This window comes from Anopheles nili, chromosome 2 (genome assembly GCF_943737925.1).
Source record: "Anopheles nili chromosome 2, idAnoNiliSN_F5_01, whole genome shotgun sequence".
Taxonomy (NCBI): Eukaryota; Metazoa; Arthropoda; class Insecta; order Diptera; family Culicidae; genus Anopheles; species Anopheles nili.
In genome coordinates this window covers 16,085,678-16,112,515 of record NC_071291.1, presented here as the reverse complement: position 1 = coordinate 16,112,515, position 26,838 = coordinate 16,085,678, and the positions used below count along the sequence as shown (strand labels likewise).

Here is a 26,838-nt window from a genome sequence, read left to right as displayed (position 1 = left end):
AAAAGCTCGTTTACCGAACGCACGGGTGCCCTTTCCTTTGACGAACAGCCAACAGACGGTAGTCAAACTCGCCCAGCAACACATCGCATCCGTCAGCTGCAACTATGAACCAGTTCTCCCAGGTGGTAAGTACAAGGAAGCGATCAGTGATGGCGTGTTTGTGATGGCGAACCGTGAGTGATCACTCCATGTGTCTAGTTCTTAGTGTTGGCGTTAGTAGCGCTCTTGGGTGGCTCCTGCCAGGCTCGTGATGTGGCCCGTCTGAAGCCACGGCTCGTGGTCGTGGAGGAGTATGGTGAGAAATTGACGACATTGCCACCACCTCCAAAGCCATATGCCTTCACCTACTCAGCTGGACGGTCTCCGGGGCACGTCGATCGTACGCACAGTGAGGTTTCGGATGGGAGTGGCGTTGTTCGAGGTTCCTTCTCGTACGTTGATCCACGGAATCAGGTGCGCACGGTTGAGTACACGGCTGATGCGCATGGGTTCTATCCGGTGTTGAGCCATCTACCTAAGACACCTCAGCAGACGGAAGCTGTCGCTCGGGAGCAGCAGAAGCACCACGAGCTGTACGCCAAGATCGCGCAAGAACACGCTGAAGCCCACAGTGGATTGGCGCAGGTACGTACCAAAACTCCAAGACACAACCGGTTCCATTGGGTGACCGTTCCGCTGATGGCTTTCCCCTTTTTCGTAGGAACCAAAACTCCCCAAGGACACGGTCGCTGTGGCGAAGGCGAAAGATCGCCACCTGTCACTGTACGAGAAGATCGCCCAGGAGCACGCCCGAATCGGGGCTGAGCAGGAAGCGCAACGGTTAGCCTTTGAAGCTACTTCGGAGGTGTATCACGAACACTGAGTGGATGAGATCAACCCTACCCAGAGAAGCGATGGGGGCTCTAAATGTCAACCGATAGAATCGCACGTTAGCGGCTTTATTCTGGCCTTGAGCTTCTAGATGTGACGCAGAATGAAAGAACGCCGCTTTAACCGTATCGTGATGTGATGAATCCTCAGCATGAGCTAATGTTTGTTGTTTTTTTTTGTCAACGACAATAGCGTCGTTGGCAAAAATCGATGAATCAAGCTCCGGCTCAAACATAATAAATTTATAAGCAGCTTTAAAAACACATACTCTCAACGTGTTGGTGTGAATTGCATAACTCACAGGTATTCTGGTTCGCTTTGGTTCATTAACTGCTCGTACATTTGTGGAGATTATATTTGGGTACAAAAATAGACGCTGTATTTTGCCCTGTTAATGATTTGAATGATCAATTTGCATGTGACAGGGGTCTGTTAGAGTCCATCGGACGGCGATGGACATCGCCAATTGGTCAAAAAATAACAGTCGTTAAAATGATATTTATGCCGACAAATTCCCACACTCCCCTATTACACCGAAACCGGACGGCAACAGTTGCTCATTCGAAAAGCGATTTCCATTAGTACCACAACAAGCCTTAGTGATGTTATTCCGAATCGTGCTTACCTTCGCCGTAAGTAAACTAGATTGATGTCTCAGGAAAAGCTAACTGACGATCGTACTGGTTTGCTTTTTCGCCTTGAAGCTCGCCGGCATATCCACCGCTCAGAACGACTACCCGAACTACGCGGACAATACACCGCCACCGGCATATCCTGAATACGGAGCCCAACCAGCCAACACGCAGCCACCACAGAACCCTCATTATCCGGACTACACCAATGTTGAGACCTTACCTCCTACGACACCAGCCCCTACGACCACTGTCCGATCGGTGGAACCAACGGGCAGACGACAGATTTTCCCTCGAACACCAACGACTCGCCAACCCAGCAGAATAGTTCGTTGGTACGTCATGAACAACCGCGGTATGCCGTTCCAAACTAAGCTCACTCGGAGCTATCGCTCAAACTTGTCTCCACGCCGAATGCCTTCGTACTACCGTAATATCCTTCCCGCTGCTCGATCGATGAGATCGCTGCCACGGAACGGAGCACAACGGCGAATCGAGTACTGGTGGTATCTCTAGATGTTGGCCGTGCACTGCGAGTTCAAACGTATGTGGAATTCGAATAAAAAAAACTGTCATTTCAAACTGTGTCCACAAGCATTTGCTCTTGTTCGGTTGATGGTTTCTTTCCTGCTTCTACAAAGCCGATCGTGCAAAGAAGAGTCTGCCATTTAGATGATCGTGATAGTGTTAACACACAGCACACTGTGCACTTTATTAGCCCATCAAGAAATTAAGCAACGCTGAAGTCGCACATACGCTGCACGGGTCCGCACCTGGGGAGTTAGCGGACGGTCCCATACTCGTCTGGTACCAGGTCTGAAGGATGTTCCTGGGTCCAGATCCCATCCCCAGTGCGGGTGCCGACTGTGACATGTCATAATACGTAACAGTGTCCGTATCTCCATCGGAATCACTGTAATCATCGTAGCCATAACCGTCCTTCTCTTCATAGTACAGCGTTTCGTCTGAGTAGTAGTAATCTAACTCACGGTTTCCGTTGGTCGACGGTCTCGGTGTTACAAGCGCTGTGCCTGGGTTCTTGTTGCGTACAGGATTCGTGTCCTCGACCCGCACGACCATGTTTGGGCGTGATTGCGGCATTCCCATGGTGGACTCGGGATACAGACGGTTAAACATGGAGGTGAGGCCACTGAGCGGGTCCATGTTGAAACCTCCATCGCCTCGGTTGAAGCCACGGACCGGTACTTGCTGCGTTACGGCGGTTGCGTACGCTGGCAGGTTATACCAGCGGCACGCCATCGCGTTTCCAGAAGCCTGCACATCAGGATAGAAGCTTATAATTGGTAAAAACGCATCTCCTCCTGCTGAGATCTGGACAGCAAGGAGCGGAAGGCATTAGGATTTACTGGATGCGTGTTCGTTTTGCGTATACATTACCAGCAACACTCCGAGCACAATTGCACCGACAGGAAGCATCTTTTCCACTTGAACGATTGAACGACAATGCACGTAAAAATGGTCAAATAGACGAATTTTCCAGTCTGCATTACATTTGTTGCCAAAATGGGCGGGTTTTAATTTAGTGCTTTTACAGCTTAGCCATTATTTTGTATTTAACCTCCAACGATGAAAACATTTCACATTTAATCGTCTGGGTTTGCACCTTGTTGTGTACTTGTCGGTGCGATAAACATTGAAGCGTAATTATGGTTTCATATATCAGCGTTAAAATACTAACTAGCAAAAGTGTAGCTAATTCAATCAAATTTTATTTTTTGCCAAAAGTACAACCAATAATACGTGAATTCATGTTTTGAAATGTGATTCCCTGAATAATTTACTTATTCATTATTCGGTTGGATTAGTTTGTTGTTTGAAATACCAAGGATATACACCATTTTGTGGGCCCAAATTTGAGGGAAAATACGCATAAAAATAATTCAATGCTACAGTCTACGGCGTAATGTAGTTTTAATAATATTATTTATCCCCGCCGCCTCAGCCTAGGCTTTAAAAAGGCGAACGATCTAGTAAATCCGTCCGTTCGACTGCTACGTTGGCCGTCATGGGTAGAATACGTGTCCTGTTGTTAGTGCTGTTGGCGTCACTTCCGTTTTCATGGCAAAGAAAAATGCGTGCGGAAAATGACGAGTACGAGTACTACTACGAAGAAGGTACTGACATCTAATGCTGCACTACATCAATCTGGTTGCACTAAACGTTATCTAATTTATTGCATTAAACACTTCTTTTCTACAAAATTGTTTCTTACATTTTCTCAGTAAACGCAACAACAGCGATGAATGCAACGACTCCAACATCAACGGATAAGCCTGTCGCTATTACGCCAGTTCCTGATGCCATGGTAGTAACATCAGACAACCCCGCCGGGACATCAACAGAGGGCGTACAAATAAATACCACCCAAACATTAGTTTTGCTTAATTCCACTGAGGAACTGCAAATGGTAGATTCTTCAAAAATCCCATTAATACAAAACATGACAACTTCGATTGGATCAGTTCCTATAAAAGTTACACAAGTTGGCCTAGGACAAAAACCTGATCCAATTTATATACATTATGACGCCAATGCTGGTGTTAAAAGAGATAATGGTAATGTTAAACCAATTAATGGTAATGGCAAACCAGCTAATGGTAATGTTAAACCATTTGCTACTATGAAACCAATAAGTTTGGGTAAGTACACATCAATAATGTAATAGTTGTGTTTGTCATATTAATTCATTTCTTTCATAAAAGGGAAAGATTTTGGTCAAGCCGAATTTGTGTTTAACATCTTTACTGACATGTACGGTATGAATAGCCGAGGCAAACAACGGAATAACGACAGGTTTGGAGGCCGTAATCAATACGGATCACGAAATCAATCACCCCTGCAAGGCTGGTATGGACTGTACGGAATGAACAACCGTAGACCTAGCTTCTCTTACGGATCAAACCAGAGGAAACCATTCTATCGCGGTCGGGCACCGATGCATAACTACGATTACTCGTACGACTATGCTGGAAACAATTATCGACCTCGCCAACCACAGCAAAAACGAGGACCAACTATGGACAAACAGGTAACCCAAGCCCTATTCAATTTCCTGCTACAAGCCCTTGGTCAACGAGGATCCTCTTCCCAGATGCAACAAGGAAGCCGTCGACGAACATAGAATAGATTTTTTCTGAAGTATTGACATTAAAATTGAGACGCTTGATAATCGTAAAAAATCGAAGAATTCAAACTTTTTTTATGTTTCAAAAACTGCTGAACTTCAACGACAAATTAATTACTATTCCACCTTCGCGCACTGGTAGCGAAGTCAATCTGAAGTCATATACCATCGATCGGGCTGACAGTAGTGACAATAGCGCAAGGACACTGCTAAGCAGAGACAAGCGATAATAAACACCGTACCTTTCGAACGAGTGCGAGAGAGAGAAAGAAGTCTAGTAAGAATACCTCGCTGGCGCAGAATTAAGAGGAAAAAGAAGTCGCTCACATAGATCACAGCGACCGTGTGTTTTTTCGCCTGTTGTCCGTTGGTTAAAAAAGCACGCAGTTGTTCTCAGTGAAACGTAGAATGGCGGCACGATTGATAAAGAAAATTGTAAGAGATCCCATGTGACATATTCCACCCATTGTGTGCCCCTCCCCACACCTCCTTCTGTGTGTTAAATATGCACTGCCATCCCACTGCCGGTGCCGTTCTAGTGGAAAACTCGTGGAAAATGTTATGCGCGAAGAGGATGCGGTCTGTGCGTGTGTTCCGTAATCGAGAGACACTCAGCCCCGGTGGGAAAGGGTTGCGCAAAGAACCAGGCCGCCCTGATAGAACGATTTAAACCACTTCAAAACACGCACTAACACTCAACATTTTCTCACACGCCGACCCACTCTTGTGTCTTTTAGTTGGATGGCGAATTTGGAGTTTTGCTGGCAAAAATTTCCGCCCAACTGAAGGACAATTGGGTCAAGATTTACATAACCTCCTCCACGGCGGACGTTAAACGAACCGATCCGTTGGTTCAAGTAAATAATGCCCACCGCCACACATCGGAGGTGACATATTTTTGCTCTTTATCGCATCGCTTTAGAAGTAGTGAGAAGATTCCGTAAAACCGGCCTTGGCGGCTGGATTATTTAATAATATCGGAGCCCTAGGGTTTTCCGGGCTGTAAAGAGAACATTGACCCTCTTTTTAGGGTGTAGCACAAGTTACTAGCAGTATCGCAGGCCACTAGTAGTAGCCATGTTTTGAAGAGCGTTCGCACAAACATTTCTTCCCGCGGTCTAGTTACGTAACGGAGAACTTTACGTTCAATTTTCTTCTCTTTGCAATGTGTTTCATCCCTCCCAGACGGTCGCTCCGTTCGGAACGCGCTCGTTCGCCTCTGGAACGCGCAAGGTTACGCTTATTCCAGGTGATGGAATTGGGCCAGAAATTTCCGCCGCCGTGCAGAAGATCTTCTCAGTAGCCAGCGTGCCGATCGAGTGGGAAACCGTCGATGTTACGCCCGTACGGGTAAGTAAGCAGACCGCGTGTCACTTACGTGCTATGAATTGAAATATTAATTTATCTCTCCCTTGTTCTCCGCTTGCTTGTTGGCCAGAATCCGGATGGAAAGTTTGGCATTCCACAGGGCGCCATCGATTCGGTGAACCGCAACAAGGTCGGCCTGAAGGGCCCATTGATGACGCCGGTCGGCAAGGGACATCGCTCGCTCAATCTGGCCCTGCGTAAAGAGTTCAACCTGTACGCGAACGTGCGTCCTTGCCGCAGCCTCGAGGGCTACAAGACGCTGTACGACAACGTGGACGTGGTGACGATTCGTGAGAACACCGAGGGCGAGTACTCCGGCATTGAGCACGAAATCGTGGATGGAGTGGTGCAGAGTATCAAGCTCATCACTGAAGAGGCCTCAAACCGTGTGGCCGAGTACGCCTTCAAGTATGCCAAAGACAACAACCGCAAGAAGGTGACGGTTGTGCACAAGGCCAACATCATGCGCATGTCGGACGGTCTGTTCCTCCGCTGCTGTCGCGATATGGCCCAGAAGTACCCGGAGATCAAGTTCGAGGAGCGATACCTCGACACTGTCTGCCTTAACATGGTACAGGATCCGAGGAAGTACGATGTCCTGGTAAGTGTCCACGTCCTCAACTATTACGGATGACACGACCCGGCAGAACTAATTCTTTTCGCTTTCCCCAGGTGATGCCCAACCTGTACGGTGACATCCTGTCCGATATGTGCGCCGGTCTGGTCGGTGGTCTCGGTCTGACCCCATCCGGCAACATGGGTCTGAACGGAGCTCTATTCGAGTCGGTGCACGGTACTGCCCCGGATATCGCCGGCAAGGATCTGGCCAACCCCACTGCCTTGCTGTTGTCGGCTGTGATGATGCTGCGACATATGGAGCTGAACCAGCACGCGGACAAGATCCAAAGCGCGTGCTTCGAAACGATCAAGGAGGCGAAGTACTTGACCGGTGATCTTGGCGGCAAGGCCAAGTGCTCCGAATACACTAACGCCATCTGCGACAGAATCAAGTAAACGCTCGTGGATGAGGCTTGCGTGCAATAGAACGACGACGACGACAACCTATATCCCCCTTCCTCAGTCCTCTCCACCGAAATGTTAAAGGAAGCGCGCGTGCCCCGCCACTACCAAGCAGGATGCTACACGCATCGTGGCTGTTTCTAGCAAATTTCATAGCAGGGCGGCAGAGCAAAACAGCGACTAGCGAACTATTTATTTGTAATTTTAAAACACACAAAAACACTCGCGCACCCATCTGATCCGACGCAGACGTCCGCCGAACGCGATTCTTTAAAATGGGCCAACATTACAACACGAACAGCAGCGGCAACACCAGTGCCAGTGTAACGGATGCGAGCACTCGCTGGCTTGTTGAGATGGGATCCAGTATTAAGGTGAACCACACGCAGACGTCCAAAGACCGACGAAGTATCAAACAAACATCCGAGCCCCAATTCAGTTGTCCACAGGCGACCACCCGTCCCGATTCGTCGATAATTTATTTCCCCACGCCTTCAGACAATAATAGCAGCGGCCATCTTCATCAGCCACCGACGCAGCTTGAAGCGGAGGAATTACCGGCATGAGGTGGCGATGAATTTTTCCTAGGTTTTTAAATTGCATAGTCATTAACCAGGTGGACATATAATGTAGTAGTCTTAGTAGCGGACAACGGACTCGATGGCGCAAACCGACCAGCCCCGCGAGGATAACGAATGCATTAGAACGTTTCTAGAAGTATGGAGTCAAGCCAGCAAAAAGAACGCCAGTGCCAGCCGATGGGCCATAGGACGGGAGATAGGCGCATGTCCTATCCCGGCAGCGACAGCAAAATGTACATGATGCGGAATTTAACCAAAAATTGAAAATAAAACTGTCTCAAGTTTAGTTGATTCAAACGAGTATCGAATCGATCCATCCCTCATCGCTGAAAGAAACTAAGCGTGTCAACATAGAACAAACACGGGAGCATTGAGTATCGGTACTGTTTCCTTTTATTATCAGTAGCATGTTATAGTTGGTTCTAAATAATTATATGCGTGTATATTTTTCGATTCATATTAAAATGCATCCGTGAAGAAGAAACAATTAAGCTGCACAAGAACGTTTCGAAATTCTTTAGTTTTTCCTCAATCGTCTTCTTTTATCCGTTTCAATTTAATGTTCACGTTTATTCGAACGGCGTATGATGTATATTTTTAATTGATCTCATCGTGAAGAAAATCAAGCTAATGTAAAAGATAGAAAACATTAAATCTACTGCCTCCACGGAGGAAGTGGATACGCATTCGATAGTAAGCAAAAGCAGCGTTAGGGGAAGGACTGAAGGACACAAAATAGAGTTTGGATTGTTGTAAAACTACTTCCATATTGATGCGCTGATCAAAACTCATAAATCTATTTCGTTGCCCATCGTTATCGTGCTTCGTTTTTACGTTGTTGCTCAGCCTATGCCAAAAATGGGTTAGAGAGTATATTCGAACCACCGCGTTGTAATTACACCATCACATTTCTATTTGCGGGTTCCATCGTTATTCAGAATTTAAAAACGTTAAGTATAAAATAGTTTTTGGTTTCAATTATATACGAATGAGATTTATGTGCTTCGTGGTTGTTTCGTTCTTGTTTCACATCATCCGCAATTACTAGGATATTATTAAATTCAGATTCATAGCATCCGGCCAGTATACGCCTACCTTAAAGATGAACTTCTGGTTTGATTTTGTTTGTCTCTAGATCTATCCCTGGATTGTTACTTATGTTCATTCTCATTAACCTATGCGAAACGAACGATTGCGCGCAAAAGATTTGTCTTTTTTACTCCAAGCTAGGTACGCTCGGATCTAACATGAAACGGTCTTAAAGATCATTTATGTGTCGCTAAATCCGACTGTTACGGTGGCAGGGTGCTTCGTAGCAAAACAAAAAATTCACAAAAAAGGACGTACCTTTTCGTGAGCACCGTTGACCATCGGCATTAGATAGATTGCAATAGTATGGGAATATTATCGGCTGCGTGAACCAGTCCTATATAAACGGGCGTTAAATATAATGCAATCGTAGGAATATTTCACAATCTTCTTTCGCGTAGCACTATTTGAGGGAAAGTATTGCTAATTAGCAAGATAAACCGACTTGCAGCGGGACTAGTTGTAAACGTCGGTAAATCCACACACGCACCCACTCATTTGAGTTATTCAGTCCGAACAGAGCACCAGCACCACGTTACTAGCAGCATCCAAATCAAGCACTGATGATTATTTCTCTCTTCCTGAGCTGAGTACTGTCTGAGCCGATCGTCCAGAACGTTTCTAACGAATAGGACTTGAGCTGAGATTGGCCCTAGCAAGAATGCCGGTGGATAACCTAAGAACAAACTAAGCGACCATCGGGGCTCAACTACCGAGTACTGCTGGTTTAGTTTCATATGATCTCGTAAAATCCAACCGCTTCAGTCCCCTGGTCAATGGGCACGGCGAAATAGAACATGAAAATGCCCAGGGCATTCTTAAAGATCAGGTTCTACGTTCCACACTAACTTGATTGCTACTGGGTCGTTTACGTTTGGTTTACCTACGGCTTACAGTGTTAATTGTTTGCTTATGTAGTATCGTTTCTATATATCCATCTAAATACGTTCTTTTGGGTTTACGAGGCTCAACCAACGCTTTACGGTACACATTCGAGAAGGAAAAAATCAGTCCATTCCATAAAGGAGGGTTCTACGAGGATAATATTTAAAACGATCCAAATAGATAAAGATCTACGCAAACACAAACGGGTAACGTTCGTTCTTCACAGCTGTTTGTCTCCCGAGATGGAATTGATTTTTAAAATTGTTTTTGTTAGTATTTTTGTTTCTCTTTTTTACCGCTACTAATGTTCGCTTACTGTTGCATCGTGTGCCCGCAACACGTGGCTCCGTTTGGCTTTATTCTACAGCCCTTCTTCTAATCCACCGGGTGCGAATGGTATCAGTCATGTTTGTGCCTAAAGTTAGTTTATCCTGAGTGATCGGTAATCAATTCACTTACACTGGGATGTACGCACGCTCGCAAAACTGGGGAACAAGGCATATGGTATAGCGTTGGAAGGACTTAACATTCAGTAGGAAGGACAAATAAACGAAAGCGCAACTAAGCTGTTTTTCAAACGGAGAAAAAACATGCTCTCCAAGCTACGTTGTGTGAGTTTGATTTCCATTTCTAAACGACGGGGGCTCCCATCAATCATTTAAAGTAGAAACACAAACCATCGGCTTGAATATACGTAAAGAAAAACTTAGTCCTGCCGATTCGAGCGTTTCCAATCGATTGCAATCAGATTAACTGATCATTTCACGGTACTTAAGCTTGTGCTTCGACAGCATCTCCGTTACGGTGACCAGCTTTTTGAGTGCATTATTCGCCTTGCTCATGGCCTGCAACTCCGGAAGATACGAAACGCAGATGTGGTGCAGCGTCGCGAGCTCCCGTCCTGTGAAAAAGGATGCCAACGATTTACAACCCGGTTCAAACAACTGAAAGAAATGACATCAGAAACTTACCAGCATCGGAGCTAGACAACGTGCAGGAGTTGTTCTGCTCTGGTATACAGCCAAGTGGCGGATTTGGATCCGTTACAGATGACAGTTGGTCGAGAAACACGATCATTCGTTCCTTGTTCTTCAAAATAAACGGATTAACCACCTCCATGTACGGTTCCTACGATCGCAAGCAAAATAGAAAGAAGAATTAGTCAAAGACACAACAAATAAAGTGCACCACTCACCTTGCCACCGAACTCGACGAGGTTGGCCAAATTCTGTAGACATTTTGCGACCATGATCAACGATCTGGTTGCCATTTGGTGCGGAGTTTCATTGACTAGACCGAATTGACGAGGATTGAGCAGGGCAGGGCAGAGCAAGCGTAAGAAAATGAACCCGGAAACGACGCGTGTACGCACCAGGCGCTCATTCGGTGATGGCCACTTGGCGACGACCGCTTTCTGCAGGCAGTTACAGATGTAGCGCACAGTTCGAGGACATGCGTCGGGCGATGTAAAGATCGACTGCGTCACTTGGTCAAGGATCATCAGCAAAAACTCGGCGTTCGAGCACGCGTCATCACTAACGTCCATCTTCGTTGGATTGAGTTCGGCCGATTGCTTGCTGTCCAGTATCCGCTGCACCGTGTCGGACACGGCCGACTGCAGGAACAGCGTGCATTCGGCGCGCATGTACAGATCCATCAGTGTCGTTGCCAGCGATGCCCCACGGAACAGCGTAGAGGTTTCGTTTTCACGGGCCACCTCGGCCTGGCACAAGATCCGTAGCAGCTCTGTCTCGCGTTTCTCGTGCCGGAACACCTTCAACAACGAGGTGGCGAGTGGTATGCGATCATTGTGGCATATCTCCGAAAGCGCTCGCACCGCGTTCAGCTCCGACTCCACTAGCAACTGCTGCAACGGGCTGTATTCTTCGCACGGCATCACCAAATCGTCCAAATAGCGTATGCGCAAACGGATAGAGCCCCATTCGCCCATCGGTGTCATGCCGTTGAGCGGGAACCACTCCTCGGTCTCCTGTCCGTTCTTGAGGCTGCACAGATCAACGGTGAGCTCCGCTACCTCTGAATCCTTACCACGCTTACCCCGGCTCAGAACGGTGATCGTCACCGTCACTACGTCTGGTGGAACGTCACTAAAAAGATTTGAATTTGTATCACCGTTGCTTTATTGATCCATCCATATGGCGCTAAAATACTTACTCCAGTACGAATTCTTCTTCCCACACCGGATCGGGTGCAGTCTTAACGCGCGTCTTGCCCACTTTTACCTGGTTCAACGAGACGACACAATACGGATGCGGCACCAGCTTGAACGGTAGTCGATGCGCTTCCAGGATCTGCAGATTAAGACAGCGTAGTTCCCGCAGCCGCGGTACCTTGGACTGCGCCTTGCTGAGCTGTGAGACGCAGTGCGATTTCAGCGCCGATATCCATTCGACGTAGCACTCCTGATTGTTGGCACAAAGATAGGTGATGGTGGCGAGACACGGCAGAGCCCGTTCCACTATCTGGAAGCAGTGCTGACGCTCCCAAAACGTTTCATGGCACTACGGAGAAACATCTCGTGACATGTCAAACCAAACAGATCTCCTTTGTCTCTGGAGTAGAGCGCCCTTACCTGGTACAAGTAAGCACACGAGAGATCGATCAAACCCTTCGGTTTCGTCTTTTTGGGGCTATCGTAGAAGCACAGATGCGTTTCGGAGCCCTCCACCAACAATGCGAAGAACAGCTGCTTCCATTTGGCCGTTTTGTCCGACTTCTTCAGCAGGTAACCGTGGTGCTTGATTCCCTTCGTCTTCTTCAGCATGTTCTGATCCCGACACTCGCGCAGCGTTGCGTAGATTTTCTCCGCAGCGCTAGCCAGATTCGTCGGTGGGTGATAGTCCGGCTGGCTCCCGTTGATCACCGGATGCATCAGCGTATGTCCCTCCACGATCTGCTCCTTCCGGTACCGGTTAATGACGGCATCGAGACACTCGAAGGTGCGCCCTCCCATCAGATACCGCACACCCTTCTTCTCGATGCGGAACCGCTGGATCTGATTGTTGATGTGAAAGAAGAGCGAGTAATCACCGGGAGAATTGTCGCTCGGCCGCACTAAAAAGCTCCCCGGGCCGGCCTTCACCAGCATGTCCACGGCCTCATTCTTGGTGCACGTTGGATGGAACCAGGGAAAGACGGTGTTTGGGTCAATTGCGGGATCCAAATCCTCGACCAGCTCGCGAAAAATCATGCCTTGTTCGCCGGTCCGATGCGCCGTCACCCACAGCCACCCGTCGCCCATGTCATTGTGCACGAAAAAGATGTCACCCTTCTGGAACGTCAGCTCATCCGTGTCGGGCATCTTGGTGTACGGCAGGATGGCCACAACACGCTTCTTGTCGTTTACCGGTTCTGGCGGTGCCACGGGCTGCACGAGCCGTTCACGCTTAAGCAGATCGCTGCATGAGGTGTAATACCCAACCAAGTCGCTCAATGAGAAGAACTGCCGACCGCCGATGTAGAAATCGCCACACACGGCCGTGATCCGGAAGTGGTTGATGCCGGTTCGTCCGAGATAGCTCAACACGTACGAACCAGGTTTGCGGTCGCTTTCACGAACTGCACCATGAATCCGGAAGCAACGAGAAAGCAAATTATTTAATTATTGACCTCGAAAGACACGCAGCAGCGGTCCAGTGGGTGAAAATGGATGTATTTTTGAGTGCGAAAAAAATAGACATCTTACCCAGATAACTGCCCAGCATGGTGGCCGATTTCAGACGCTGTTCGGCACTGTATCGGTCCAGCCTGCCATGATACCATTCGCTTTCCGGTGGAGCGATAATCGCCGGCCGATCACCTGTGGGTCAGAAGCAACACAACGAGGGCAAAATGTACTCCTATCGGTTAAGGGAAAGTGAGCCAAACCCCGGGAAGGGTCACGTACCGTTCAGCGTAGTCGGACCGTCGAACTCATCCTGGTCCAGTTCCTGGGCGATATCGGCCAAATCGATACCACCACCGTCCTCGGAACCGGTCGATGGTGAGCCGAGCTTATCGCGATGGAAACCCCCGCCCAGCGCTCCCCCACTGCTGCTCAAACGCATCATGTCACCCATGACTAATGGATTCGTTTTGCGGATGCCAATTCCTTCGTCCACGGTTTTCTTCCTTACCACCACTCGTTCTTTGGCGTGCTGGCTCCCTGTTCAAGGATGCCGACAACCGGACCGTACGCGCAATTCACACGTCTCCTTTGTTTGCACCGCTACGACTAGCGCAACGGAACGCAGCAACGGCAGCTAGTGCACTACACGCGTGCAACAACGTCGATTGTGCAACTGCGGTCGAACTGGAGAGAGGAAGATAGAGATAGGGAGAAAGATAAAAAAGAAAGGAAAACAAAGCACACGCGGGCGGTTGAATTAAAAGCCTTGTCGAAAGTGTCGGCAGGAGACCGATTGATGCACATGTAGCCCATTTCGCGCAGCAGTCCGTGTGGTGAAATGTTGGGGAAAAAAAGAAAAACGGCATGCGAGCAGTATTTGGGTAGGTAGGAGGTACAGGGTGGAGGACGCCGCACCAAATCTTGAAAATCTTGGGCCCCCTTGGGCATACACACAAAACAGGCACACATGCGGAAATGCACAACGAAACACATCCTGGTGGTGGGCGATGGGTGAGCAGGAAATGATTGTTTTGCTGTTCCCACTGGTAAAACGACTTCTTCCACATCGACGCACTCCAGAACGATACACACGTAGCCTGCAAGACGCGTTTCGGGCTTTGCTTCCAGGGACAAAACGTTTTTACTCACATCACTCCCATCAGAAGGATACTCTGGCAGTAGCACTACAGCACCATTTCACACCGAAACCGAACTCAACAATCGGGTCACGTTTTTCACATCCGTCTAGCACTGTGTCGGTCACCGTTCAGGCAACAACCCAGTCAAGACTTTTCTGCCAGTTAGTTCGACTTGCTGGATTTTTCCTCTGCTACTGCTGCCAGCGATAGCGCGATGATTAATCCACCAGAGAGACAAAAAACCCTCATCTCCGGAGAAAATCTGAGTTGTTTACATGCACGTTGATGCTAGAGGATCCGATACTTCACAGCAAGGAACCGTTTGATTTGTACCGTTTTTTCGGAAACCCGAAAACAATCTATGTGCAATGCGATTTCAGATAACCAACACAACTATTTTATTGTGCACAGAATGACACTATTAAGCTAGCTCATATTTACAGTCAAACAGTTTTTCACACTAAATTAAAAACCTAAAATAACACGCTCAATTGCCTAGCATCAAACAGCCTTGAGTAGCGAAGCACCTACAGCACGCCTCACGTGGTTGCCTTTGCCAGTTACATACTGAATGATTCTCCACATCCACACGTGCCTTTAATATTCGGATTGTTGAATACGAATTCTGACGAGAGGTCTGTTTCAACAAAATCCATTTCCGTTCCTAAAAACAAAAATACATCAGACGACTATCGATTTATTGCAGGCTGCATGCGGGTGTAATGTCAGCAAACCTACCTAACAATGAAAGTTGTGCTTTTTTGTCTATTAAAACCTTAACTCCATCCTGAATAACTTCCTCGTCCATTTTATCTGCAGTGTAAAAATGGTAAGAAAAGAAATCATTTCATAAACGTACGGCAGCTCGCATGACATGTCATGCAAAGGGAACACTATCATTAACGGGTTTGTTTTGGATTTATGTAACCAACACCAGATGAGTTAGATCCCTCCGACGAGCATCACACAAACCTTTGGTTGACGCATAATCCAGCGTGTAAGAAAGTCCATTGCATCCACGTTGTCGTACACCAACCTTCAGGCCAATCTGCAAATAAAAAAAAAGTATTTGTGACCTTTTGCAACCCCACGTAGCTGATTGTTGTTTCGGACTTACATATTCATTTTTCCCTTCTAAAAGTTGTTTTATTCTATTTACGGCCGCTGGCGTCTGATGGAAAGGGAAAACAAAAGGAGAAAACGAATTATGCTCCAGTTTTTTGAAGATCTCGAGCTTCGGATCGATAAAACGTACCAATGATAAGGCCGCTCTCATAGGAAGCAACTTACGTTGCTTTACAGCGCGCACGGTGGCCGTCGCCACGATTTTGGATGCCATAACACACAAGGATTTGTAACACTCTTTTCGATCAGATGTTGTTTGCTGAAATCGAATACATAATGCGAATTATATTTACGTTTTCTTTAATATTTCACAACTTTTTGCACAGACTCACTTGGATTTGAAGTAAAATTTGACACTAGAGACGGGAGTATTTTGACAGCTGATCCAGCCGTCTTGTTGTTGTTGTTTTGCTGTTGATTGGATTCGCACGTGCGCGACAGAGGAAGCAAACGCAACAATAATAGAGCACCTCTCGTTCTCACCACCAGCGATCGAAGCTGTCAGTACACGAAGCGAGATTGTTTTCGCCAGCCCGACCCGAAGTGTATATAAAGCCAACAAGATGCTCATTTATGCTTAAATCTTCGCGCCGCGATCTATTCCTGTGAAGAAAGAAGGGCACCGTGAGAAAGATCTTCAGGTGCTTGTTCGTGAATCAGCGGTTATTGTCGTGATAAATTCAGTGTTTTTCCCGATTACACCACCCGAAGGACAATGGGGCAGGACGATGAGGATTCTGCTTTCAGCGAAAAGATTATTAATGAGATCGATGCTGTAATCGTGCGCGATCTTGATCTGTAAGTAGTCCTTAACGGACCTATCGCCTTTGTCTTCCGACCGTGCTCCGTTTCGGCCGTTGGAAAAACGAAACCAATCCCCGAAAGGCGAGTGAGGTGAACATTCGAGATGAGAAGATGGGCAACGATCGTGTCTATTTTTCGCAAAAAGATTACGGAAAGTGGAGCGTCATCGTAGCGCACTTGATCGACGGCATTGATCTCAAGGAAGAGGTCAAATAAATTAAACGAAGAATTGAATGAAAGGGAACGTGGTCAGGCTAGAAAAGAGAGTGGCGCTCTTCGAAGGCTCCGTTGAGTGCTGCACCTGTCCATCCGAAAGTCATAAGGAAAGATCTCGGCGTGTCCTTCACAACGCAGCCTTATTTTTCCACACCGCGCATTTTCGGATTTGCTTGTTTATCGCGTGAAGGTTTCTTGGCCTTGAGGCGTGAGCGCGGATGTAAAAAAAACCGCGCTTTTCGACCACTGATAAATGGGTCTGCAAAACGATCTGTTTGCGCGCATACAGCTCTCCGTCGGCTACGTTCATTTGATTGAACGTAATTCCGCATAATTGGTGGCAGCAATTTATTTTGATTAAGATGAAACTCCCGCCCCGAGACATGGAGCCAGTCCAGTTTGCGAGGGTTGAAAATGGGCCGACCGAATGCTTGCATACCTACGCGTGCGGGAATGCGCGATGCTGGTGGAGGCTACAGCGAACTCTCCCTTTCATTTCCGTTCTACATGCTCATTTTTTTATTGCAGGGCTGGGTTTGAAATCATCCCGATGCCGCTGAATCAAAACAAGTCCCCAGTGATCCACGTGGAACACCATCTCGGTCTGCAATCCTGGTGCGTTGAGTGCGTCTACGCGTACGCACATCGTTTGATTTTGCAATACCGCAACGAATGTCTCGCATCGAACGCACTTCTGGCTGGTTGCGGGTCGGTCGCTTGGAATGCGTCCGAAAAGAGCAAGCTAAACGTGGGTGGAGGTGGCCCCAGCAGCAACCCTGGCAATGGAGGCAATGTCGCAATTATTAAGTACCTAAATTGTGCCATACTGATCAACCCGGATGTGGCCACCTTTTGGAACATGCGTCGGCAGCTGTTCGCGAAGAACCGCCTCGATATCTCAAAGGAATTCCAATTCTCGACGCTCGTGCTCAGCAAGAAACCAAAGTCGAATGAAGCGTTCGCGTACCGGCGGTGGTTGTACCTATTTCAGAGTAAGTTCAACGACGCTGACAATCGCCGGTTGTGGCGTTAAAAATAACATCGTCTTTTTGAAAATAGCGCGAATGGATAAAAAAGACTGACGGTGGCTTCTCTCACCTACGTGGTGGTAAAGTAATTTGCAATTTTTTTTTTAAATCCTCACCTGTTTTACTCTCCACTAGGCTCCGATGCCATCGACTGGGCGTTCGAGATAAGCTTGTGCGAAAAATGTGCAGACAAGAGCAACACGAACTACCACGCCTGGTGCCACCGGCAATGGGTTTTGATGAAGGCTCCAAACCTGCTGAAGTACGAAGTGTACAAAACGGAAAAGTTCATCCGTAAGCACATCCACGACTACAGCTGCTACAACCATCGGCAGTTTGTGCTGACGAAAATGTTCGAAATGTGCTACTATGACGAGGAGGACTACGGTGTTGAGGATGTCCAGAGCCAGGACACAGACGGGCAGACTGGCCACAGTCGTAAATACAACGCTCTCTGTAGGCTGATCGAATTGCTGACCGGTGGCGAGGCACCGGTCGCCGAAGACACTACGATGAGCAATCTACTCCGATATTTGATACCTGCCATTACCAAAGAGCACGATTTGAACCAGCTGCGAGTACACACCTTCCTGTACTGTTTGAACGTGGCTGCGTACGATTTGCGTATGTGCACCGAACTGAGCGTCCTGCATAGCGTTTCGCAAGCCCTGGAAAACCACCGCAAGTTTATGGTGAAGTTTCTCATCGATCGATTGCGGATCGGATCGAGCTGGTTGCAGAATACGCCCGCCACCATGTACGGAAATCCTGGCGAGTGTCAACAACCGTTGTCTAAGATTACGCGGCTCGACGAAGACGCGAGCACGTTCTTGCAGGCATTGAAGGCTGAAGAGCTGCGAAGGTCACGCGGAGACATCCGGCACGGCCAATGGTGCAAGTCTTTCCTGGGAATCGAACTGGAGCAATAAAGCCGAAAAGCTACTGGTGAAAAAGCTACTTTTCGCTTCAATCATGTTCCTAGTCAGAGCTGCTATTATTATTGTACGGTTCGGATGGTCGACTCCTGACGAATTCCGGCCACGTTTGCGTTATCCTTCACTCGGTTGCTAGATCAATGTGATAAAGATGTTAAGCTGTCGAGAACAGGAGAGTAGAAGTTAGTTAAGATTATTTTTATAATCAAAAGCAGAAAAGTAAACCATGTAACATGATCTGTAACCATTCTCACGGCAGAAAGTTTGGGCAACGCGATGGATATGGATTGTTCACGCTTACGCTCCCCCATCATCGATGCTGCAGTGCACAAGCTCGATTTCTTAAGTAGTAGCGAATTTTACTTCCAATAACAATCAATAAATCAATTTATTTTTGAGATAAAACTCTAGTCCGTGCATTTGTGTGTTTTGTGTAAACCCTAGGGTGTTAAATTCTCTTACATTATCCGTTACCATCGGTGAGAAAGCATAACGTGAGCATGGTGAGAAGTGAGCCAGGTGAGAATGAGAAACATCCACCATGCGTGAGCAGTGCAGTGTTGCGTGTTGCACAAATGAGTTTTTCCGCAGGTCTCCCTCCGACGGTATCTGTCAAACTTGTTGTGGTGGTGTAAAATTGAAAAAGTTCAATGAAAAATCGTCCCAAATGAAGTGCGGCCACCTGCCGGCACCTCGCCACGATCGTTTCTGCCCGCAGGCGTAAAGGATGCGGTCGGGGCAGGTTGTGTTTCGCGAAACGCAGGATACAAAAGGACAACCCCGTTGAGATTGTCACGTCCGCCACGGTAGAAGAAGAGGAAGCGTGTGTTTATCGATTTGCATAAAATCACAGTGCAGCAGTAAGTATTTTACCGCTACGTTGCCAAAACTAACCAAAGTGACGCGAAAAGGCTCCGGTGTTTGTGGACCGTTTGTCTGAGTGTATAAATCATGCTTCCCACGGCAAGTGTTCGATTTAACAGTCTCGTCGACCGACAATCCCCACGGCCGTTCCCCATCGCCATGGTAGCCGTGGTGGACCCGCGGAATTAAAGGGTGACGAAGAAGGTACCTCTGCATGGGCCACAGATCGTTAGGATGTGTTTTTCTTTCGCTAGTGCGTAGTACAGCTCCATTTTCCACCCGTGCAACCGCTGCTCCAACGGCGAGTTGGATTGTTTACGCGTACCATTACCAACACCAGCAAAATCGCCATAGGGAAAAGGTGGTTGGTGTCTGGTGATGCGAAAAAAAATTCAACAGCGATGGAGCGTGAGCCCTTTCTGAGAACGGGCATCAAGGATTACATCACTGCACGGCTCTGCTAGCGAATGATAAGTAATACCAGTGGATCATAGCCAGTGTCAAAAAATCTATAAGCCAGCTCAGGCCATCCAGTACAAAAACGCGATTGAACAGGGGCGGGGGAAAGAAAGGAAAATATCACCTACAGCTTAGTGTATTCTGGTCGGTTGTTTGCCGTTTGGCTTGATTTACGATAACTCTCTCGCTTTCCACCCAGCGAACTCGTCGCCTTTCTTCTTTCGACATCCACGCACCCATACACGCGCTGCGTGGAAAGACACATGCGTATTGGTAAGCCGGCAGTGAAAACTACGCCACTTTCCATCCGCCGATATCCTTCGTCCTTGCACCGTCGTCTCTCGCTTTCACCTGCGAGACGCTGCCACGGAGAGAATGAGAATTTCCCACCTCACAGCAGCGTAGGAAACCGCGAGAGAAAAACCCTCCGTTCCGTGGAGCAAACGGTGGCTCCTCGAATCCTGCGCCCGTGACCGGCAAGGTGGTGTTTTTCACAGTCTTCCACCTGATTTTCCGGAGGCGTGTTGTGCTGCCAGCGAACGTTCGGACGTCAAAACCCGGTGGAATCGAACGGTGTCGCATTTCGCTGTCTTCAGCGTCCAGTTCAGGTGCACACACCGCAGCGAGTAGTGAAAAATCCCTGTGCACTCTGGTGAACAGTTCATGTCCTGTGGCTGCCACCCGCTTGTGCTGGAGCGAAGCAGCATCTCCCAGAAACGCCAGCAAAAAAAACACAAATCCGTCGTCAATCATGTCGCAGATGAACGGTTCGGTTTGCGAGTGTTTTGCAAAAACTCGCCAATCTTTGGGCGGTGTGATCGATAGCCGTCGTTGAGTGTTTCGCCAGGATTGCCTCCCAGGACACCGGCCCTAACCGGCCCCCTTTACGATGGGCTGTCTCGGGAAACGGTGGACTTCTCTGTAGCCCCCCGACTGCTTAATGGTGATGTGAGTTCCTTCAGCCAACGCAAAAGAAAAACAAATCGGCACTCCAGCGACACACGCACAGCTGCGGGAAAATGCTGCGGAAAAACCGTAGCCTCGCTGATCTCAAGGGGTATGTGTGGTTTTGTACGTGCGTGTGCCAGTGAATGTGTGTCCCCCTTTCCCCCTTTCCCCCTCCCTCCCCACCAGTTCTTCTACTCATCAGTTGGTCCCGCTCCACCCCCTACACCACCGCCATCGCTCAGTAGCCACCATGCAGCATCACCCCACTGACATCCGTTCCACCGGCGTGTCCCGAACGGTGGCGCTGTAAACACGTAGCTCATATTTTGTTACATAATTGAAGCACACATTTATTTCATTGATTTTCCTCAACCACCGCCCGAGTGCGCGATGGTTCTCGCAAGCAATTTCGTGCAGCCACCTTCGGCTTCGGCGTTGGTTTTCCACGATTTTCCCAGGTCGCGGAGCCCCCCCCCCAAAAACCCCCCACTGGCCTCTCTCGAGTCCTGCGGCGGTAATATGTCAGATTCGCTTCAACAACCGATTATGCTTACGAGCGAGAGAATCACACACAAACACACACACTCACGGAGTGGTGCCGAAAATCGAGAGATTGAGACGAAGCCCGCTGACGGTGTTTTAATGACAGAACCGTCTGGTTCTGGCTCACGCTTGGGGAAGCTGATTAAAAAGTTATAACTAGGTGTGCCAACGAGCCCTCTGATCCTTTCCCTTTTGGCAGCAACACTGGAAGGGAGTCCCTTATTCGCAACCCTTCAGCATAAAATATGCTGATGCTGGATGGGGGTGAATTTTGGGTGAGAACTTGTTTCGTCAGAGTGTTGGGTCAATAATCTCAATTTCGATTGCCTCATCCATCTAATGGTATTTTCTTTTACCAATTTTGGGTTCGGTAAGGTTGACTTTTGTGCTTTCTAAGATGAATTATGCCCACTAGCTTGTATGATGTAAAAGAACGTTCCTGTAATTGTACCGTTCGCCCCCAGTCGTTGCAGGCATGCCCTTAGAGTAGTCCATTAGAGGAGTATGGGTTCGTTTCGTTTGAGCATGGAATTTTCCTTCTCCACCTACACTTTGCCGTTCGTACTTTACATTTTGCGTCACACAAAAGTACATTTTCGCATTCGCGCTGTCCAACGAAGGGCGTTCTGTAAAGAACACATTCAACAGCACACACTCAGGTATCAACCATTCCACCGCGTCGACTCCTTCCCACCCACACAACACGATCCTTGAACGGGATTTGGGACACTCTCCTGGCCGTGGAGGTGAAGCTATACCGAACCTTCTTTTTTTCTTCTTCTTCTTTTCTTCTTTACTCCCACCCCCACTTCCATTTTTCTCCTCCATTCCCCCTCACTGTTTCCGCTCGTTCCAGATCGCCCCGCAAGGGTTTAGCGAAAACGTTCCACGCCAAGGGCGGCATTGTTGCGGCCGAATGTGCCCGCCTGGACATTGAAGGGTAAGTGTGGTCCCGCTTATCTTCCGCTGTTCGTTTGGTGTTGGGCGAAATGGGCTGCAGGCAGCTTGTGTGCAGCAACGCAGGCAAGCCCAAGCGGCATGCGTCTGTAAAAAAGGACGAGAAAATGCATGCACGCGCTCAGCTTCATTTGTAGCAGCGCTCCCGTTGAGTGTGCTCGAGTAGAATAGATTTGGTGCAAAATTGTTTTGTTTGGTTCAAATCGTGCTTCTATTACGACACCGACCAAAATTCACACACAACCGCACAGACACACACACACTCGCGCGTCACAGGATTCGTCTTTGGTGTATAAATGTTGCATGAGCATTTTTATCCCTTTTTTTGTTTTCCTCCATTCTACTGCGAAAGATCCAACTCTTTCGTCCAACTTTCATACAATGTCCAGCTTCCATTTCCACCATCAAGCTGTCTTCCATGTCGTTGCGATTTTTCGTAGCCCGTAACTGTGTATGTATGTATATCCTGTTCATCTCGTTCTCGAATCATCCCTCTCGCATAAGTATCGCTTTCCTTGGCAGCTGCGAGGCGTATTTGTTTCGTAATGGACGAAAACATCTTGCAAAATAATTGGAAGTCGCCTCTTACTATCGATCTCTTCAAAACTCGAGAACTCGAGGCTTCTCGTGGACTCGAGGAGCATGTTTATGCAAACCGTGCGCAAAGGGAAATGATTTTAAATTCAGTACCAGCGGCATGTCCTTGCTCGGCCGTTGCCAACCGGAAGCAAGATCGATGGGTAGGAAAAAGAACCCAAAGTCTTCGCAAAAACCCACCACCACCAACCCAGCTTTATTGGGAGCCTTGACGGCTGCAATTCCCGATTCAATGTCCAGCGCGATGATTATCTCCATTGTGATTACGATTACGTTCTTTGCAACTCTGTATCAAACGGTGTCTGAGATTTTTACCGACGACAAAAAAAAAACGCTGCACAGCTGCACGATTGGGGTTGATGCCATGCTTCGGAACATGCCACACCGATAAGATAGGCCTCGTCTCAAGAACCGCGTCCAGGTGTTCGACTGAAGGACTCACCCTTCCGAGTATAACGCCACGCGCAAGAAGACGGCATTAGGGAACGGTGTAATTTGCAGCAGCAAACACCTGCCGCCAATTTATCAACCTTTTGACAACCTTGCCGTGCGATACACGTGACGAGTAAGGCGTTCCAGCGGGTAGCGCATCGTAAAGTTAGTCACTCCAGTTCAGAGCTCGAGTCCGAGCCCTTTTGCTTTCCCGTGCCAGTGTTCGATGGTGGATGGCGCCGTGTAGAACCTGAGCCACTTCAGCAAAGATGTACGGCAATTTGTAAACGGTTTTGTGCACGCACAAAGCGCATCCATGGGGGGTTTCGGCTTTGTTCGCGAGAAAGTGTGTGATCATTACAACCGTTTCGTGTGGTGTTGAGACCGCGCTCGAAGAAGTTCGACGCTACACAGTGTTTTTTCGTCTTTGGTTGTTTGTTCCCGTCGTGGCCCACCTTTGTGAGTGATTATCCGGGTGCATGCAACAATCGACACCGGGCCCCAAAGTGCATGTGTTGTGGCAATAATTAGCAGCTCAAAAAAAACGGCGTTGACTATTAATCGCGCATATCGCTTATCTTGCACAACTGCGCCTCGGCGGTGAAGTCGTTTAGGGGCCTGAAAAGGGATGGATTGCAGCGGTGTGCTACGCATACTAAGAGCGTGGCTCCCCGGGGGTGGTAGTTGCTTGGGTGGAATTGGGGGTACGTGTTGGGTACATTATTAAACGCATGGGGTACATCCGCTGCAACCAACACTCGTTCACAACCAGCACCGGCTGATTCGATTGTTTGGTGGAGAGCCTCCAAGAGAAGAGATACCATTTTTACACTCTTTTGCATTGGCTCTCTCTCTCTCTCTCTCTCTCTCTCTCTCTCTCTTTCTCTCTCTCTCTCTCTCTGGCTCACGCACGTTCAAAATTACGAGTGCGAAAATCGGGTAGCTTTCAACCCTTAACGGCTTGAAGGAACTGCCACGGCTAAGCTCAACTAATCCGCTACCGAGAAAGCTCGTGATCGTGACTGATCTCTTGGGCTTAAACGACTCCATTGCTTTCTTGTGCCACCCCCATCAAGCGGAAGTGTTCGTGTTGATGTTGGTGCGCTCTCCTTTTCAGAAAGCGTTGCACGAAGGGGTTGCAAGCGTGCTCCATCCGAGCCACCAAAAGGGGCGAACGCACACAACCAGCTAGCCCGCCTTGTGTGTGTGTGTGTCTGTTGCGAACAGAGAGGTGAAGGAAAATGTACGTGGCGCCGCACACAAACGCACACCGCAAGGGATGACGACCAGGCCACCCCACGGGCGGAGGGTAGTGTGGAAAATCTCAAATTGAAGTTGGTAAATATTTACCACCAAACTCATTGCCCTCGGTTGTCTTGCGCTGGCGGAAACCATCCCGTAGCGCAGCCACACCAACACACACACATGCGCACCCTCAACGCCGGGGTGGGGGGGAGGGGGGTGAGTTTCGCGCTGTTCAAACCCACCCCTAGCGAAGGAACCGGAGAAAGACATTCTCTCGCGATCGCTGCTCGCGTGCGGCTGCTGTGCTGCGCGTAGTGTATTTGCGTGGATTCGCTGTTTTCGGTCGCGATCGCGATCGTTCGCGTTGCGGATCTTTAGCGTGCCAAAAAGGGAAGCCATCCGCATCCGTGGGGTGCGAATCCGTACCCGGTGTGTTGGTGTTGCGTGCAGTGTGTGTGTTCGAAGTGACAGATGTCAAAGCGGTTTGCTTTGTATTGGGGCCGCTCAGTGTAGATCAAGTGATCGCGTTGAAACCGGGTGAGAAAGTTCGGCAAAGGCAGACGCGCGCGCGTGAACCATTTTCTGGGGCACCCTGCACGGCCGTAGCAGGCTGGTTTAATTAGTTTGTTTATCACAAACCGATGAGTACTGGGTAAACAGAGGACACACGACACTTCAGGCCATTCGGGTGGGGTTGAACAGTGACGCAATGCAAACAATGGGGAGGCAAAAAAACACGCGCCAAGGGTCGATGTGTAGCGTTGGCTTTTCTTTTTTGCACGCTTTTCACATCATCCCCCACCCGCCGAAGGAGCTCCATTTCCCGGGGTGGTTTATTGCGTTTTCAGTTTTTTCTGCAACCGCAACGCAAAAATGAATCCACATAATTCGGCTGGCATGGTAAAAGGAGGCGTGCGGAAAAGGAGCGTGTTTTCCCTATTTTTGCCGACCCGCGGTTACCCGCCTTTCCACGCAACCGACAATCTTTCGGTTTGGTATCGGCACAAATAAAATAACATGGGCAGTATTTTTAGCATTGCGTAGCACCACTCGCGCAGCATATGAGGTATAAAAAAACACAACACGCCAGGGCGAAAAAAAAACATACAAACCGTCAAACATTAATATCATTTTCATGCGCTCGCTGTTTGGCATCACCTCGATCGGCAATCGCATTTATCCCCCTGTCAGTGTGGGGAGCAAAAAAAAGAAGAAAAAAAAAGATGTGTGTGAGAGTGAGAAAGACTGCTGCAGCAGAACGGGAGGGATTGAAATGGTCACCAGCATCCCATCTGTGGCACACATACACCGCCCGGTTGATGGGTTGGGCGGAGAAAGTGGCAGCAAAGTGGCGAAAAATACGCCCCACAAGCGGGTTGGATGGAGAAATGGCGGTGGCTGTGCCAATTTTCATGCACTCCGGATTTGTCAGTCGTCGGTCCCGGTTGTGGCAGGAAGTAACATTGGTTTGCTGGTTAAGAGAGGCCCTGAAACGTACCACGGTTGGCTTCGCTTAATCGGCAAGGCTTTTCGCTAAGTGTGCCTTCACCTTGAGCTGAGTGGACAGTTTTCGGACTACAGTTTCGTGTGTGCAAGGTGATGTGCGAGTTGAATTAAAATTCAATCCACAAAATCCACTGACCAGAAATGCCTACAAATTGCACTGACGTGAGTGATTTATGAAGGTATGAAGGTTGCAAATCATGCCTGTGAGGTCCTCGGTTGCTTGGACTACTTGTGACGTGTTTCTTAAGTGGGAATTCCTCTTTTAAAAATAGGCCAATGGGAAAATCAATCTCAGCTACCCGCAAGAGGTTTTTCCCATGATAGGGATAAGGGTGCCCAAGGATGTGTCCGTTTATTGGACACACTTCGTCTTCCAACGTGACGATCTATTGTGCTAGACTAGGCGAGACTAGTAAATGGCCATTATAATTGTTGCAAATTTATTTAATTACTCGCGATACCGCCGTGCTAGGGGGTTTTCCCTCTTACAAGCCATCAAAACCGGACGCGACCGTTCAACCGTTCGCGATAGTGAGCGTAAATGAGCGTTTGATTGACTGCCGTCATCTGGCATCGGTGCGACACAAACCGCGTGAGGGATAAACTGAGACGAACGAAACGAGTTACACGCGAACCGGCATCATCGCCATCATCATCATCAGCGTCATCAACACCACCCCCTTTGTTACATAGGGGTGGCGTGGTGCGTATATTCAAAGTTCGCGCGTCATAGTGTTGGTGATGCGCAATGCGATCAGCTGACGGGGGTTGGTGTCGTATCCACTGAAAAAAAAAGAAAAATAACAACCTACGTATGCTATC

General features: G+C 48.4%; 6 protein-coding genes across 8 annotated transcripts; 3 read left to right on the top strand and 3 right to left on the bottom strand.

Moving 5' to 3' along the window:
* On the top strand, positions 1 to 1,118 carry LOC128731741 (uncharacterized). 2 transcript variants are annotated; one of them, XM_053824874.1, is made up of 3 exons: positions 1 to 125; positions 199 to 624; positions 701 to 1,118. In XM_053824874.1, exons 1-3 carry the CDS (start codon positions 105 to 107, stop codon positions 860 to 862), a joined length of 609 nt encoding a protein of 202 aa, XP_053680849.1. In that variant the 5' UTR covers positions 1 to 104; the 3' UTR covers positions 863 to 1,118. The 2 variants fall into 2 exon arrangements, with proteins under 2 accessions (XP_053680849.1, XP_053680848.1); XM_053824873.1 differs by having other exon boundaries at positions 199 to 1,118.
* A 760-nt stretch (positions 1,119 to 1,878) lies between these two features.
* LOC128730640 (uncharacterized) lies at positions 1,879 to 2,939 on the bottom strand. Its single transcript, XM_053823720.1, has 3 exons — positions 2,901 to 2,939; positions 2,276 to 2,834; positions 1,879 to 1,967 (listed from the first exon to the last, which is right to left on the bottom strand). The coding sequence occupies exons 1-3, from the start codon at positions 2,937 to 2,939 to the stop codon at positions 1,879 to 1,881; spliced, it is 687 nt and encodes a 228-aa protein (XP_053679695.1).
* Positions 2,940 to 4,988: 2,049 nt separating this feature from the next.
* LOC128721274 (probable isocitrate dehydrogenase [NAD] subunit alpha, mitochondrial) lies at positions 4,989 to 7,913 on the top strand. Of its 2 annotated transcripts, XM_053815009.1 has the most exons (5): positions 5,056 to 5,082; positions 5,385 to 5,504; positions 5,833 to 5,997; positions 6,086 to 6,616; positions 6,688 to 7,913. In XM_053815009.1, the coding sequence occupies exons 1-5, from the start codon at positions 5,056 to 5,058 to the stop codon at positions 7,027 to 7,029; spliced, it is 1,185 nt and encodes a 394-aa protein (XP_053670984.1). In that variant the 3' UTR covers positions 7,030 to 7,913. The 2 variants fall into 2 exon arrangements, with proteins under 2 accessions (XP_053670985.1, XP_053670984.1); XM_053815010.1 differs by lacking the exon at positions 5,385 to 5,504 and having other exon boundaries at positions 4,989 to 5,082.
* A 2,426-nt stretch (positions 7,914 to 10,339) lies between these two features.
* Positions 10,340 to 13,669, bottom strand: LOC128732004 (ras GTPase-activating protein 1). The gene is made up of 7 exons (XM_053825163.1): positions 13,498 to 13,669; positions 13,297 to 13,410; positions 12,184 to 13,169; positions 11,766 to 12,112; positions 10,786 to 11,698; positions 10,562 to 10,718; positions 10,340 to 10,491 (listed from the first exon to the last, which is right to left on the bottom strand). Exons 1-7 carry the CDS (start codon positions 13,667 to 13,669, stop codon positions 10,340 to 10,342), a joined length of 2,841 nt encoding a protein of 946 aa, XP_053681138.1.
* Positions 13,670 to 14,788: 1,119 nt separating this feature from the next.
* LOC128730968 (iron-sulfur cluster assembly 1 homolog, mitochondrial) lies at positions 14,789 to 15,750 on the bottom strand. The gene is made up of 5 exons (XM_053824062.1): positions 15,613 to 15,750; positions 15,475 to 15,528; positions 15,330 to 15,405; positions 15,096 to 15,170; positions 14,789 to 15,021 (listed from the first exon to the last, which is right to left on the bottom strand). The coding sequence occupies exons 1-5, from the start codon at positions 15,694 to 15,696 to the stop codon at positions 14,918 to 14,920; spliced, it is 393 nt and encodes a 130-aa protein (XP_053680037.1). The 5' UTR covers positions 15,697 to 15,750; the 3' UTR covers positions 14,789 to 14,917.
* A 447-nt stretch (positions 15,751 to 16,197) lies between these two features.
* LOC128731682 (protein prenyltransferase alpha subunit repeat-containing protein 1) lies at positions 16,198 to 18,869 on the top strand. The gene is made up of 3 exons (XM_053824814.1): positions 16,198 to 16,280; positions 17,031 to 17,494; positions 17,666 to 18,869. The coding sequence occupies exons 1-3, from the start codon at positions 16,198 to 16,200 to the stop codon at positions 18,457 to 18,459; spliced, it is 1,341 nt and encodes a 446-aa protein (XP_053680789.1). The 3' UTR covers positions 18,460 to 18,869.
* The last annotated feature ends 7,969 nt before the right edge of the window (positions 18,870 to 26,838 follow it).